We start from the raw sequence: 16,707 nt of genomic DNA on the forward strand, positions 1-16,707 counted from the left end.
TTAGTCTCACATAGCCAGACCTCTCTCCACACTATAGCGCTGAGAGGTCTGGTTTGTCTGGCTTGTTTGTATTTCTTTAAACCAATCACAATCATACTGGGCGGGACTAAGCCCAGGACGCAGCGACGGTGCTCTTGCAAAATAGTGTCACAGACAGCGGAAGGGGAGGAGTCTCAGATAGCAGAAGGGAAGGAGGCCTGAATGCCTTCTACAACATAACTGCATTTCTGCGTCTCTGATTGGCCAGGTCACTTCTGGTCATGTGACATGTACGCCCAATCGTGGGACCGCAAGTTTCTACAATGGTTAAGCTTAGGCGCTCTTTCGAAGTAGGTTAAGGTTAGAGTTTGTCTTAGAGCATGGCGATAGAACGCCTGCCCTGATTCCGACGGTTAAGCTTAGGCACTCTTTCGAAGTTGGTTAAGGTTAGAGTTTGTCTTAGAGCATGGCGATAGAACGCCAGGTAGTTTGCAGGCTGTTAGACCCGGAAATAGGCGCAGAACTTGCTGGCCCACGATTGGCGCACATGTCACGTGGGGTCAGTGGCCACTGGCCAATCAGAGCAACTGCGGAAACGCAGTTCTGTACAGTTCTGTTGTCGGTGGCATTCACGCGGGAAGGAGTCACAAACAGCGGAAGGGGAGGAGAATTCCGACTGAAATAGTCAGCCAATGGCAGCTGATACCCACAGTCTACATCCTGTGATTCAGACTAATAGCCCATCAGTATTAAGTTTGACTTTCAGTTTTGGTGAAGTTGTAATGAATCCAACCTCCTTTGATTGACATGCAGTTAGCTTGTTAGATTTCAAGGAAGATCATATAGACCAGGGGTGGCCAACCTTTTTTGAACCAAGATCTACTTTTTTATTTACCACCTAGCCCGAGAGCTACCAGCCAAAATTGTATATTGTAAGCCGTCATTTGAGGCTTTATAAAAGCAGCATAATGAACACAAATCTGTCAGTGCCGAGTCCGACCTCATCTTAAATAACAAACAGCATTGCTTGTTGTAGTTAACAAGGAGAGGAAGAGTTGATTTAACAAAAAAAAAAAAAAAAAAAAATCAAATTTTATTAATCAAGATCTACTTGAAATCAGCCCGCGATCTACCTGTCGATCGCGATCGACTGGTTGGGCACCACTTATATAGACCAATCAAATTGAAGTACACATTTTTCAGGGACCCCTCCTACTGTGCTCTATAGCACCAATTTCAGCTACTAGTGGTCAAAAACCCCATTGCACACCTTTAAGGAGAGACTTGTTCATATTTACAAATCATATTATAGAAATAACATATGTGAATTATATTTTAGGGTGGATTTTTCCTTGAACCTTTAAGCATTATATCACAAAGGAGACTCTCTTTGTTTCATTGTTGTATCCTGTGTTCATGTGAGCCTCCTTTTGCCCAATTTCTTTGTTCATTCCAATACTCTTTACACCAGGACAAGTATTTCCGGCTGGAGAGTGTGAATATTCCAAGGATACTAGTGCAAAGTATAATGGACTACGACACCATACAAAAGATCCCTCTCGTCTTGCATGTACAGGTACAATAAAGACTTTACTAACATATTTACTACACTATAAAACATTAACCATATATTCATCACACACCACCCTTTAGGAATGACTGTATTTCTGTAGTGCTTTTCTAGTACTAGGAGACACAGAACATTACAAGGGAATGTCTATTTCTATAGTGTTTTTCTAGTACTAGGAGACAGAACTTTACCAAGGGAATGTCTATTTCTATAGTGTTTTTCTAGTACTAGGAGACACAGAACTTTACCAAGGGAATGTCTATTTCTATAGTGTTTTTCTAGTACTAGGAGACACAGAACTTTACCAAGGGAATGTCTATTTCTATAGTGTTTTTCTAGTACTAGGAGACACAGAACTTTACCAAGGGAATGTCTATTTCTATAGTGTTTTTCTAGTACTAGGAGACACAGAACTTTACCAAGGGAATGTCTATTTCTATTAGGGCTGACCCCTATTAATCGATTAGTCGACTAATCGGTCGAAAGGGGCCGTAGTCGACTGGCCAACCTCTTAGTCGAATATATAAAAAAATAAAATAAAAAAAATTTAATAATTTTTTTCAAAAGAAAAGAGACATAGAAGCGTGGCTAACGCTAATGGCACGCATACCAGAGGCTAACTGCCTACGAAAACAGGCACAGAGGCACTGAAAGAGGATTTCACCCATCTAATGAACACACTATACTAGACAAATATCAAGATGTATCCATCAGTGGACCAATTGCATGCTTTTGCAGAGGACAAGAAGCCTTCAGTCGACTCATTCAGACATTAAGCACCCCACACAGCCCAAATGGAATGATTAAAAAAAAAAAAAAAAAAAAAAAAATTTAAGTCGACCAACTAACGGCAAATTTTGGCCAATCCTAGTCGACCATCCAAATCCTTAGTCGGGGACAGCCCTATCAGACATTAAGCACCCCACACAGCCCAAATGGAATGATTAAAAAAAAAAAAAAAAAAAAATTTAAGTCGACCAACTAACGGCAAATTTTGGCCAATCCTAGTCGACCATCCAAATCCTTAGTCGGGGACAGCCCTAATTTCTATAGTGTTTTTCTAGTACTAGGAGACACAGAACTTTACCAAGGGAATGTCTATTTCTATAGTGCTTTTCTAGTACTAGGACACAAATAACCTTACAAGGGAATTACTGTATCCACTTCGTTCATGGATTCGTTCCACAGCAGGGAACTCAACCGTTTTCTGAAAACGTGAAATGTGAACAAGAATTAGAATATGTAATATATGTACTTATTTCTAAATATGTAAATATGTCAATATATTTCTTATGGCTATAACGTACAACATGTACCTTTTTCCTGTGGTCGATAAGTACTTTATTTACATAGTTTAAGCGAGATCGGGCTGAAACCTGCCTTGCTCAAAGTGCCAAGAATCTCTCGTTCGAATGTATTCCAGGATACATACAACGGCTCAGCCTCCGACGAGCCCTTCTTCACATCTGTGGCCACCATCACCGTCCTGGTGAAAGACGTGGACAACCGCCCGCCGTGGTTCCAGCCTTGCATGAGGACCAACCTAGGCATCGCCAAACTCTGCGTCAGCACGGGATACAAGGGCAGAGTCAATCTCACAGAGAAGGAGGTGAGTCACCATTATATACACTCCCTCAGTCAGGCAGTCTGCAGCTGCTTTATCGGTTTGGAAGCTTGGAGCATATGTGGTGTTATAGCCTTTTGCGAGATGAGAAGTTTAACATGTTCAATTAACAAGTAGAAGAGTGGTGTGATCCTGTAATAACAACACGTCATGAGCTGATCAGATGCTTGCTATTATAGTACTGAAGGTGGAGAAAGCAGGTGCAAAATAAAATGACATTCAGACAGATGTCACATCGACCTTTATGATAATACCAGGTAGTCTGAGGAGACTTGTCTGAAGATACTTCAACCTTATCTGAAGATACTTCAACATTGTCTGAAGATACTTCAACATTGTCTGAAGATATCAACATTGTCTGAAAATACTTCAACATTGTCTGAAAATACTTCAACCTTGTCTGAAAATACTTCAACCTTGTCTGAAAATACTTCAACGTTGTCTGAAAATACTTCAAACTTGTCTGAAAATACTTCAACATTGTCTGAAGATACTTCAACATTGTCTGAAGATACTTCAACCATGTCTGAAAATACTTCAACCATTGTCTGAAGATACTTCAACCTTGTCTGAAGATACTTCAATATTATCTGGAAATACTTCAGCATTGTCTGAAGATACTTCAACCTTGTCTGAAAATACTTCAACATTGTCTGAAGATACTTCAACCTTGTCTGAAAATACTTCAACATTGTCTGAAGATACTTCAACCTTGCTCGCCTCCCCACTGTGTCCTTCTTTGTCCTTAGTACTACATGATATGCACCAATGACATCAATCAATATCCACCAAGTTTGAGCCAAATCTGACAGGAAATTAGCTATTTATCGTGGCTACGAACGAAGAAACAGACAGACAGATACATAAACACACATACACACACACACACACACATAAAGAGATTACAATACCTCCTTGCACTTTGCACGCAGGTGTAATAAAAAAAAATCAGGATATGTTTATGCATACTTAGGGGAGAACGGGGATAGTTGTCACACTTTTTACTCTAGTGTGAATTGCTCATCATCAAAACATCTTTCAATAGTCATTCCTACATTAAATTGAAGCTTAAGATGTTGGCTTGAAATGTGTACCCCTCTCATTTTCCAACGTGTTGTAACAAAGAGTTAATCACCTATCAAAGACACTCTGACACATTGTGACAACCAACCCCATCATGGGGATGGTTGTCACACATTATGGGGTTAGTTGCATGTGTTTTAATGGGAAAAATCTTAAAAAGAAGACAAGAAGGCAGAACTAAATTTGAAAGTTTAATTGCATTGACAAGTTGACAAATACATAACTTAATGCATCTTAACATGAACATAAACAGGAAACACATCTTTAGGCCATCCTATATAACAAAATAAGAACACAATAAATCGGCCTAACAATAATAGCCTACACAACATGTGACAACCAACCCCAAAGAAAATGTGACGACCAACCCCAACTGGAATGTCTTGATAGCATCAAGGCTAACAGCCATCTAACAACTAGTTAGCTAGCTAACAACAATCTAAACTATAGCTATCCCTTCACACTTTTTAAGGGTAATAATTGTTTCATTACAGTATAAACCAATTGTGTAAAAGCCTAGAAGAAAGATACTGAGGAGCGGAATATTTACAAATGGACATGAAAAACACTAAAAGTCCTCTCACCTCAAGTTCAGCTGTTTCACTCCAAAGATGACAATGTAGGTGAACTCTGACCCTAATTCTGTACATTTAAATACCAAAAATATGGGAGACAGGACCCTCTGGTGGTGAAATATAATGAATGTGACAACCTACCCATGTGACAACGTCCCCCGTTCTCCCCTACTTGTACACCTGCATATAACCCTTAGCTCTTTATGATAGCATGTACAAATGCTGTCTGTGCCATATGTATGTTTGCTCTCACTGCATGTATATCTATCCACACCTGTCTGTATTTACCCACATAGTCCTTTTACATATCTGTAGATATTATATCTATATCTGTACATATCCTACTCTTACTAGTTACTACTACCATACTGTCTTACCTGAACTACCTGTATCACTGTACATATTATACTACAACTCTGTATGTACATACATTTGATTAGCACTACACTCAGTACTCATTTGTATGTTTTGTACCCAGTTTAATCACCTGTACATTGTACTGTATATAGCTGTTGCACTTTACTGCTACATTTGCACTCTGGTTGGATGCCAAACTTATTTTTGTTGTACTGTATTTGTGATGGATAATGACAATACATTTGAATCTAATCTAATCCAATGTAATCATGCTTTTGACCACAGGATGGGCCTTTAACACTGGAGCCTGGTCCTGTGTACGCAAAGGATGGCGACAGGAACAGAAGTGAGCCGATCAGCTACAGGATACTCAGAGGTACGGCATGGTATACGTCATTACATACACCCCTATAGCTCCAGCCGGTCCCTGAGGTCTTCTGATCAGGGCCTCCTGGTGGTGAACCAGGCTAAAGACTAAGGGGGACAGAGCTTTTGAAGTAGTGGCCTCTAGGCTCTGGAATGAGCTCCCCCAGATCTTGAGAGCCTCCCCCTCTGTGGATTCATTCAAGGGTCAACTAAAAACCCACCTGTTCAGGTTGGTACACACGTGATTTCGTTTATTCTGTTTTGTCCATGCCTGTTTTTATATTGTATTGTATCACATACAAAGGTCTAATATAACACAAATTATCCTGGACCGGGCTGTTGTGAAGCCAACCCGTCCAGTACGTGCTTTAAGCACAGGTCCCGGCAGGTTATAAAGCAAACGTTTTCAAAAAGTAAATAGTATGAATCCGGCTATCAGCGTTGCCTCCGGCTTGGCCGGCCGTCATACTGGCTCAATTGGCAGAGTCAGCGGGAGGGAAGCCGGTGGGGTGGTATTCTGGTTGTTGTAAAACAGCGACTGCTACAGGTTGGTCAGGGCGCCTGCACAGCGAGGGAGGGAGATGGTGAGGGTAGTGTGACCTCCCACACGTTACACCTCACCAATGAGAGTCCGCTGGCTGTCTCCTATGTCTCGGAGGAAGCATCTGATAGACTTCAGAGCTCCCTAGACCGACCAGTGGGGGCACATGCGAGCAATGACCAGGAAGGGGAGGGGGGAATTGGCATAACGACTAAATTGGGATAGGAGAAAAACACAGAAAAACAGGAGGAGAAAAAGTAAAAAAAAAAAAAAAAAAAGTAAATAGTATTTATTTAAACAACTGGGGAATAAAACCCACAAAGACACAAACGATGGTTATCCTATAACCCTAGTTACATGAGTTCTTGTGAGCGTTCTGCTCTGTGGGAATTAACATCATGACCTATGTATCACTGAAAACTTTTGCTAAATTTGTTTGCCCGGCCACGCCCATTTCCGCTTATGTATATAAGTGAGGGGCGTGACCATGCTTCGTCCTTCCCGAGTCTTGACCTTCATTCGGAAGACAGTCAGGGGTCCTCAGTGAGTGAGAGCAGAACGCTCACAAGAACTCATGAAACTAGGGTTATAGGATAACCTTTGTTACATTTCGTTCTTGTATCTCGTTCTGCTAGAACAGGACACCGACCGTGCGGAAAAGGGGACAGCACCCAAAAAATGCACAAGGTGAGTAGGCCGCGGGACAGAAGGACCCGCGACCACCCCACCGCACGCCCCGCTCGCTACCAGGGAAATGTACGCGAAGCATAAGCTTGTGTTACCGCTCCCACACCTCGTGGGGTCGGGGTTCTGAACCCCGCAGGCAAAGCCTTAGCAGCGGGGCACAGAGGACGTCCCAGCCCCATGGACCACTCAAAGGCAGGCCGCCGCCAAGTCCAGGAGCCAGGACCTGACAGAAGGGACCTGGTGAGGTCAACAAGGCCGTGGCATCGAGACCTTTCCAGGTGTTTACTCGTGACACCACCCTTTACACCGCCAGCGCATCGGACAGGACACAACAGGTGAAGGCCCTTCTCCGCCTGGCATGCCACGAGGACCCCCTGAGGAAGAGGCTCTGAAAACTCCCGGAGAAGGAGGCTCTGTGAGGAGGCTCTCTCTCCGGGGAGGAGGCTCTGAAAACTCTCTGAGAAAGAGGCTCTGAAAAACTCCCAGAGGAGGCTCTCTCACCGAGGGGGAGGCTCCGAAAACTCCCTGAGGAGGCTCTGAAACTCCCTGAGGAGGAGGCTCCGAAGCTCTCCGAGGAGGCTCCCCCCCATAATCCCGTGGGGTCAGCTGGCATACCGGGGAGACAACCACTCCAAAAGAGGAGGTTGATCCCTTAACCCAGGCCAACAGGTAACTAGAGAAAAGCTCGACCTGTGCCCGGAGGACTGTGAACTACACAGGAGCGCCTAGAAGGGCTGACTGTAAAAACAGTACCCCGATGGCCCACCCGCCGAGCGGGGGGGAGGGGAGGGTGTTCGGCATGCTGTGCACAATGTCACAATCTCGTGGGGTCATAATCTCCCAGACCCCGACTCCGCCAGTAAACCAACCCTGCCACGGTCGGGGTTCAGAGAAAGAGTTTGACACAATTGACAGACATCATAAAACATGCAGGGGCATACTCTTGTGGGGTCGGGGCCGAACCCGGACTCTGCCAGAGAGTTGACTCCGCTACCGGCATACCGGGGAGACAACCACCCCAAAAACAGAAAGGTTGATCCCTTAACCCATTGAATCTGGGAAAAACATCTGCGTGTATATCAGGCCATGTGAGCTGATCGGCGCGGGCGTGAAATCCGCTCTTCGCTCTAGACAGCTTGTTCCGCTCCGCTAATCGCTCATGTTGACCCCGCCCCCAAGTCACTCTCCACTCGCTCACCGCTCACCTTGAATCGAGCACTCCCCGCTCCCCGCTCCACATCGCTCGGCAGATTTTTATTTTATTTTTTGGAGCATGGTGTAAATTAGCAGTCTACACCCCCTGGGCCCCTTAACAATTATTTGTATTTAGCCGTATTGTAATTGTACCCATTCTGCAATGTTAAATAACGTTGTTTATCCATTCACTAGCTCTACTAAGCGATGATAGCTAGCCTAGCCACAATGCTATGGTCGCTGCCATTAACGTTAGCATGTAAGCTAACGACAACAACAATGGCGTCATATACTTTTTCTAACAGGATGTGAGTGACGGTTCACCCTTCTCATTGGTTGAAAATGGCCTTCATGTTTGTACATCGCCATCTGTTGCTTTGGCATTGTACTACATGTATATTACATCAGTGTTAAACCACTGTGAGCGGCCCGGAGTGGATTGGAACGGAGGAGAACTCTCGCTCCGGACGTCGCGCCGACCCATTTTAAAACCCACTCCTCGCTCACGTCAAAACCGCCCGCTCCGCTCCCCGCGCCGCTCACGCGCCGCGTCGCTCACATGGCCTGGTGTATATACAGGCTGTATAACGCATTAAGGTGTTTCAGGTCTAAAATGGGTTAACCCGACAGGTAACAAGAGCAAGGCTCGACCTGTGCCTGGAGGACCGGGAACTACACAGGAGCGCTGACTGCTAACAAACAGCACCCCGACGCCGAGCTGGGAGGGAGGGGAGGATCCCCTGTGGCGTCCGCCCTGGCATTTCCCTCCCGGAATAGCACAGGGCCCTTCGGGTTAACAGAATTTATTGTACGAGCAATGCTCGCCTGTGACCTGGCGGACACCGGGTTGAACTGATCCGTTCCGGCGCGACCAGGATGAGTCCTGTGTCCTTCAACGCTGCCGCACCTCTTCAAAGGAGAGGGGGATAGGTACACGTTTAGATCAAAACACCACAGGAGGCGCCACCGAGACGGTCTGTATACGCGAACGCACAGCTCACGGTGGCCCACCTAACGGCGTGAAACCCCCCTGTCGACGCTTGATCTGCCCCGCCATTTCCCCCGGAAATGCACGTGAGCCCTCGAGCTGGCAGTGTGCTGGCGCTCGGCAAAGGTAAAATCCTTCCTGGCCAACCGCATAAACGCTGTTATGCCGTTGGGACAGACAAGGGCGCGCCGGTCCCTAAAAAGGCTGTTTCAAATAAACACTTGAGAACAACCCCGCGGTCAGGCGTTGACATCGGTCCCTTAGGACCAAGCGCTGATATCGAACAGCGTTTAGGCTCGTAAAACGTAGAGGGGTAGAGCAGTCGTCTGGCAATCCGGAGGTTCCCGGTTCGATTCCCGCTCCTCCCAGGCAGTGTGTCGATGTGTCCTTGAGCAAGACACTTAACCCCTAATTGCTCCTGATGAGCATGTTGGCACCTTGCATGGTTGCCTCCGCCGTCGGAGTGTGAATGTGTGAGTGAATGGGTAAAAGATTTGAGTAACTAATTGTAAAGCGCGCTATATAAAAAAGCAGCCATTTACCATTTACCTCTCATTCGCCAACGCGAGTTGGGATCTGCCATGCAGACCCCAACTCACGGGCATACCCCTCGGGCCAATAAGAGAACTCGAGCCCAGTGACATGGTTATGGCAGGGGATGGAGGGAAGGGGGCCCACAGACAGTGTAGGCTCGGTCCCACGCCCAACACCTCCTGCCACGGGACACACCCCATCATAATATATATAATATAATAATAATAATAATAATAATAATAATAATAATAATAATAATAATAATAATAATAATAATAATAATAATAATAATAATAATAATAATAATAATAATAATAATAATAATAATAATAATAATAATATAATATATATAATAATAATAATGCAGGACCTCTTTAGAGACGTCTTTATTCAGCATGCAACGACATGGGCCATGCAATGGGCGGCACACACACACAGGAATACACACACACACAGGGCACGAAATTAGAGCCCGCCACCCGCCAATGGCAGGCATATTTTAGGTTTGGCGAGTGACACTGAGAGGTCTGCCCGCCACCTGGCGTGTAGTTCATATCGATACTCTTATTTTGAAAATCCTGTGCGGGTCTCATTTCCGCCCCAAGCGCAGCTCCAGTCATAATATCGATGGCTCCGGCAGTTAGCAACGTTCGGTTTATATGATACTCTTATTTTGAAAAAACCCGTGGCAACGAGTCATATCCGCCCCAGTCCGTGCTTCTGCTCGTATCAACACAGAGGCAGTCTGCTCTAATACATGAGGCATTGTCTAACGGTATCTAGCTGGCTAGCTACTGATAGCTGCTGATATCAACAAATGCTCCAGCAATAGTCTAGTGCATAATACCTCCGTTTGCTCGTTAGCTCACGTTAGCTCACGTTAGCTCACGTTAGCTCTATATGTCCCAGTAAACTAAATAGTTCACTGAGGCGTTGTCTTAACGTTATCTAGCTGGCTATCAGTAGCTACAGATAGCTCCTGATACCAATGTCTTATAACATTGATTCGATGCGTATTTGAGCTGAGGGAATGCTGAATGTGATTTGACCAACGCACAGTATACCAATAGGGTCCAGCTGCAGCGCCGGAGAATCCTGGCTGCATCTGGAGGCTACTAAGTATACACACAGACAGTGGAGCTGTTTGCAGATAGCGAGAAGTCACTTCAGAGAGAGAGACTGAAAAAAATGTATATATGTGACACAAAAATGCGAATTTTTTTTGGCCGGTAAGAAATATGCTTGGCGGGTAGAATTCTCCCATCTACCCGCCACTGGCCAGTGAGTCAAAAAGTAAATTTCGTGCCCTGCACACACACATGCATTGTCTTTTTCAGGGTTGCCGATGCGATTGAGCTCTGCGCTTAACCCATCCCGTCGGCGTCTATACTTTCCACAAGCAAGTTGTCCTTCCGCGTTGCTCTGATTGGCCACTGACCTACGCTAGTTTTTTGCCCCCACACCGGTATGAGAGAAATAATAATAATGAGCAGCGTAGAAATAATAATAATGCGAGAGCGAGCCTCGTAGAAATAATAATGCGAGAGCAAGCCGTATGAGAGAAATAATAATAATGAGCAGCGTAGAAATAATAATAATGCGAGAGCGAGCCTCGTAGAAATAATAATGCGAGAGCAAGCCGTATGAGAGAAATAATAATAATGAGCAGCGTAGAAATAATAATAATGCGAGAGCGAGCCTCGTAGAAATAATAATAATGCGAGAGCGAGCCTCGCACACACGCACGCTGAAATGGGTATCGTAGAACATGAAATAGTCGCATGACATCTGATTTATTAGTGCCAATACTAAAGATTAGGGACAAACGCACGCAATTGGCACAAGTGTAAATCATGGATTAGTCACTCAGTTTTAACATCGGCCCGCGTAGCTCAACTTGTTCGTCAGCTGGCTGTGGAGCCTATGGTCACACGTTCAAAGCACTCTTAGTTAAATTCTTTCAATTGAAATAACGTATTGTATTGTTTTCATCTCTCTCATAACGTGATTCCATCAACACAACATAAATGTTCAAAACACAACTTCATTATTGCTTATCTCTGCAGATTATTGCTTATCTCTGCTCTGTTTACGTTGGGTGGACGAGCAGTGAGTTTTAATATTGAGCATGCCATAAGTAGGTAATATGCTCTTGCGTGTGACGCGACTTTGGGCTTCATTATTCAGCCACAGGCAGGAGTTTTTAGATCACAGGCTGGTCATGCATAATCTCGCCCACCAGACTCGTCTACCGAATATACTGTAGATTACAATATTTTTTTTTTTCTACTTTTTTCTCCCATTTTCAATTTTTCTCCCATCCCAATTTCGTATTGTCCAATTCTACCCTCCCCTGTCTCTAACGTTGTTAGGCCATGCCTCCCACAAACCGGCTGCAATGTGGACTAAGCCTTACATCACGTGTCCCCTCCGGTACTCGAGGAAGCAGCAGTCGCATCTTTTTCACCTGCACAGCGTGATCTCTCAGCGTCGGGGGTCTGCGTTTGGAGGGCACGCCGCCCCCGTCGCTTCCTGATTCTGCTGCGCAGGCGCACCAACCGACCTGTAGGAGTCGCTGTCCACAACGTCCGATCCCCACCCATCAGCTTCCCACCCCCTAATACTGCCAATTTTATTAGTATGAATGACCAGCCAAGCTGATAGCAATGCGGAGAGCTGGGCTCGAACCCAGCGTCTCCTGCATTGGTGGTGAGCGCCTTGCCCACTGCACCACCTAGCTGCAGCCATTGTCGCCCCTCTTAGCCCCTCCCCCCCTAGTGGCGACTCACAGGCATGGCACTTTGTGAGAAAACTGGATCGATCTATGCGGGAAATGCTTAACATTGACATTGTGGGGCCTTGTTCTCTCTTCAGACTTACATGGACAGATTCATTAATGACTATATTTACCATAACTTAATTCTATATTTAAGTCATATAGATCACGGGTACCTCTGGCATAACGTCAATGTTTCCATCATCAGTGAATAAGATAAGATAAGATATTCCTTTATCGATCCCCTTGGGGAAATTCAGGCATCATAGTGGCATGGGGGAGGGGGGTGCGTACAGGTACGTGGTAATAGTAGAAGAGATAATACAGGTAATGAAATTATAGTACAGTAGAAAGTAAAATAGGCAGTGTAAACAATATAACAATATAATTCACTCTGAGTATAAGGCATATGAGCAAGTAGGCAATGTAATCAAGGTGCAGATGAGGGTCTGTATGCCCTATCAGTTATATTATGCATTACAATAAATAGGGTTACAATAGACACTAGGATCGAAATATATGGGCACCCAAGTGGCGACCCATGTAACGCGCTGTTTCGCGAAGCGGCCGACCCGGGTTCGATTCCCAGACCCGGCGTCCTTTGCCGAATGTATTTCCCCCGCTCTGTTTCCCGTTCTTCCTGCCTGAATACTTTCCACAACAAATTCGTGTTTCCGCGTCTCTGATTGGCCACGCGCGTTTCTGGTCATGTGACATGTGCGCCAATCGTGGGACCGCAAGTTTTTGGATGGTTAAGCTTAGGCGCTCTTTCGAAGTTGGTTAAGGTTAGAGTTTGTCTTAGAGCATGGCGATAGAACGCCTGCCCTGATTCCAAACTCTAACCTTAACCAACTGCGAAAGCTTAACCAGTGATAAACTAGGCGTTAGGTAGTTTGCAGTTAGACCCGGAAATAGGCGCAGAACTTGCCGTCCCACGATTGGCGCACATGTCACATGACCAGAAACGCGCGTGGTCAATCAGAGCGCAAAACTCGAACACGGAAACACGAATTTGTTGTGGAAAGTATAGACGCGTTCTTCCTCTGTCTCTCTCTCTACCGGACTGCCCGGTAATACAAACAAATAAAAAAAAATCTACCAAAAACATAATTTAGAAAAAAAAGAAAATATCTAAATATATACTATGACTATGAGTAAGTAAGTATACAGTATACACAGGTGCAGTATACATAAGGTAATATGTATATAATGTATGAAGTATATCACGGCATACATACCTTATGTGTATACTGTATACTTACTTCATCAGAGCATATATTTAGCATTTTTAGATTATATAAATATTAGATTATATATTAGATTAAATATATTGTAACTATGTTTATTGTAGGGCAAATATAACTGAGAGGGCATACATACCCTCACTTTGCACCTTGACCTTTTTACACTGCCTACTTGCCTATATGCGCATGTCCAGAGTTAATTATATTGTATATTGTTTAGACTGCCTATTTTTTATTCTTTTTCATTTTTACTTCTCCACTGTACTATAATTCTATGACCTGTACCTTTATGTCTTCTACTACCTGTACCTCCCCTCCCCCCTCCCCATGCTGCTATGTTACCTGCATTTCCCCAAGGGGATCAATAAAGGAATATCTTATCGTATCTTAGGTACGTATGGCGTGATATACGTCATACATTATACATTGTAGTCTGTTTAGGTGGGAGTCAGACACACTTAGTGATCAGACATTCCCAGTAGTTCTCGAGTTCTGCTGCCGTTAGTTATCCGGCCGGGCCCACTGTTGTGGAACCTGATGGCTGCTGGTACCATCTCAATGTCAATGGAGTCACACACCAATGTGACATCACAAATTAGGGGGACGGGACAAGCCCTGTGCTCTTGTTCCTGTGCTACAGGCAAGTCTCGCCAGTTGGACGATGTTCCACTTGCGTTCCACTGTCAAACGCGTTTAGCAGGCTGTGACATACAGGCATAGAGACAGCTCTGCGTAGGAGTGTGTGACGGGAGCTGTCAGCAGCGATTTGATGAGCTCCGAGTTCAAACGCAGTTTGAACAACACTCCTCGCACACTATGCCCCCCTGAAGAGGCACTCGGTTAGTTTGTTTTCCAACTGGGTTGATTGATGAAGACGTCCCACCGTGTAGCTGCTCCCTGGTAACCGCTCCCTGGTAACCGCTTTCTGACGAGAATTCCTCCAGACCATTTTTGGCAAGAGCTAGTAGTGTGTGGCCTCATCACCTTACGAAAGGGTGTTTCGTCTGAATTATTTTGCAAACGGATACCTCAGTCCCCTCTCCCACTAATCTCTTGTCCCATACACCACCCCCACCCCTTCTCACACATTCACAAACAAACCCTCAACCCCCAGTGGAGCAACAACAACAGATCAGCGCAACTTGCACTCCAGAGAGAGGCGCATGTTCATTATCTTGGGTACGGTACGTTTTTACAGCTTTTACCGCTTCTCGGTCACAGAAAACCAACTCAAGTAAGATGTCATTCTTTTCAGAATCTCATTGGCTACACAAACAGTCAATCATTTTCAGCGTCAGTGGTGATTTGTCCGGTCATTGAGACGCGAAACTGGAGGTGGTAACTTTTTTCGAAACTGACGCTCGTTGGCTGTTTGGTCTTATAACCCGATATTGGAAGCATGTAATCGGTCAAGTGGTGTGTCAATCAAACAGCGTCCATTTTAGCAATAACACAGCGTGACACCGACAGATGGCTGTAAATGTGCTACGACATGGCCAGCGGAATCTTAAGAGGATATACAATGTCGTAAACCAATGACACACATAGACAATCCATGGGGCTCTAACTTTGAGAGGCCATGAGATGTTGGTGTGAGCTTTTTACGTATCCAATCCAATCCAATCCACTTTATTTATAAAGCACATTTAAAAACAACAAAGTTGACCAAAGTGCTGTACAAGTCCCACAACATAAGATAAAAACAAAAAGATAAAAGCACACAATAAGAACATATACAATATGTCACATGAAAAGGGAAGGTCTCTCAAAACTGTTAACTCATTGACCGCCACGCTCTTTTCCCATCTTTACTCAATGGCGCCAGCGTTATTGACCATTTTAGCGATGTTTGCAGACCCATCGTGTGTTCTGTATTATAGCTATGGAGACAATAGTATGGCTCATTTGACAGGCATTGTTCATACAGATGCAGCACTGAAAATTCAAACCACTTCTGCTGCTGGTCTGCTGCTCCTCTGCCACTATAGAACTATAGAACCTATATTTCGGGGGATGGTGGCTAGCTCCCAAAGTGAACAACGGGAGGGTACTTAACTTAAGTGCTGCCCCAGGGAGGGGGTCGGGGGCTACTGCCCTCAGACCCCCAAGATAATTTTTATATGGGCAGTCTGACTTGGAGTACTGCCCATATATTAGTGTTGCAATGCATGATAAGTAAACAGTAAAAAAAGCTAAGGAATCGGATGGAGCTGGGGCGTTTGGGACGAATACAAATTTAAGATGAAAATCTCCCCAGCCTGTGGGAGGCAGTGGAGGTGTGAAATCTGGCCCGGTCCAGAACAATAGGAGTCACAAAATCAGTTTGGAGTGGAGTGGTGGAGAAGTGGTAGAGGCGCAGTAGAGGTTTGATTTTTCAGTGCTGGATCTGCAGTCCATTACTGACTAACCAGTTAATTTCTACATACTGTAGTTTGTGCACTATTACACGCTAAACATTGCCTTTCCAAAATAATCCAGTCTTTTTTCATAGATCGCGAGATATGACGTGTTACATGCAATATGCCCAAATTGTTCGGGTTGCTCGCCTGAAACCCCAAATACTTCCAAATCAAAGGTATATACCATGTACATAATGTATGTGTCTTCACAAAATCATCAAGGGGGGGGGGGGGGGGGGGGTCGTTTTAACTCAAAACTGCGATCGTTACTAAAAGCATGTTTTAGGTCCGGTAAAATATGACACTGTGATTGGTACAAAAATATGTTTCAGGTTCGGTAAAATAGACATAGAATAGACCTTACCTTAGCCAGAAGGTACTCCAAAAAGAATAATCCCGGTGATCCCATCGCCATCGTGATTACTCGTGTATATGTGTATACTCGTGTATACAGGAAATAGGTTTGAGGCGATAAAATCTCAGAGCGATCGCTGTCGCTCTGTCCTCTGAGGGGGAGGAGTTCTTGCAGACAAAAAAATTCCCCACACTAAACTATCCCAGTTCAAAAGGTAGGCGATACTGCCACCTGGTAGGATTCGATCGTCATTGCAATTGTAACAGAGGCAGATGTGCCAGGGAGACCCAGGGAGCTCTGGCTGAGTGTCTAGAATGGGGATCAAAGGGAAAAGATCAAAGGATCAAAACCCGAGAAAAGTCGGGTTTGGCGCTCAACCGTTGGCGACGAAACCCGACTTTTCTCGGGTTTGGCGGGCAAAGAGTTAAAAACCAA

General features: G+C 44.8%; 1 protein-coding gene across 1 annotated transcript in view; it reads left to right on the forward strand.

Annotated features, from left to right (window-relative positions):
* The window catches only part of cdhr5a (cadherin-related family member 5a), a gene marked incomplete at both ends in the record, with an annotated part of 57,138 nt that overhangs the window by 23,436 nt on the left and 16,995 nt on the right, over window positions 1–16,707 (forward strand). The window contains 3 exons of the mRNA XM_084337653.1: window positions 1,451–1,555; window positions 2,973–3,158; window positions 5,474–5,564. Coding sequence (XP_084193779.1) covers window positions 1,451–1,555; window positions 2,973–3,158; window positions 5,474–5,564 — 382 coding nt within the window. The remainder of the gene's footprint in view (window positions 1–1,450; window positions 1,556–2,972; window positions 3,159–5,473; window positions 5,565–16,707) is intronic.

The sequence above is a fragment of the Notolepis coatsorum genome (assembly GCF_963971535.1).
Source record: "Notolepis coatsorum genome assembly, chromosome: 20".
In the NCBI taxonomy this organism is placed as follows: domain Eukaryota; kingdom Metazoa; phylum Chordata; class Actinopteri; order Aulopiformes; family Paralepididae; genus Notolepis; species Notolepis coatsorum.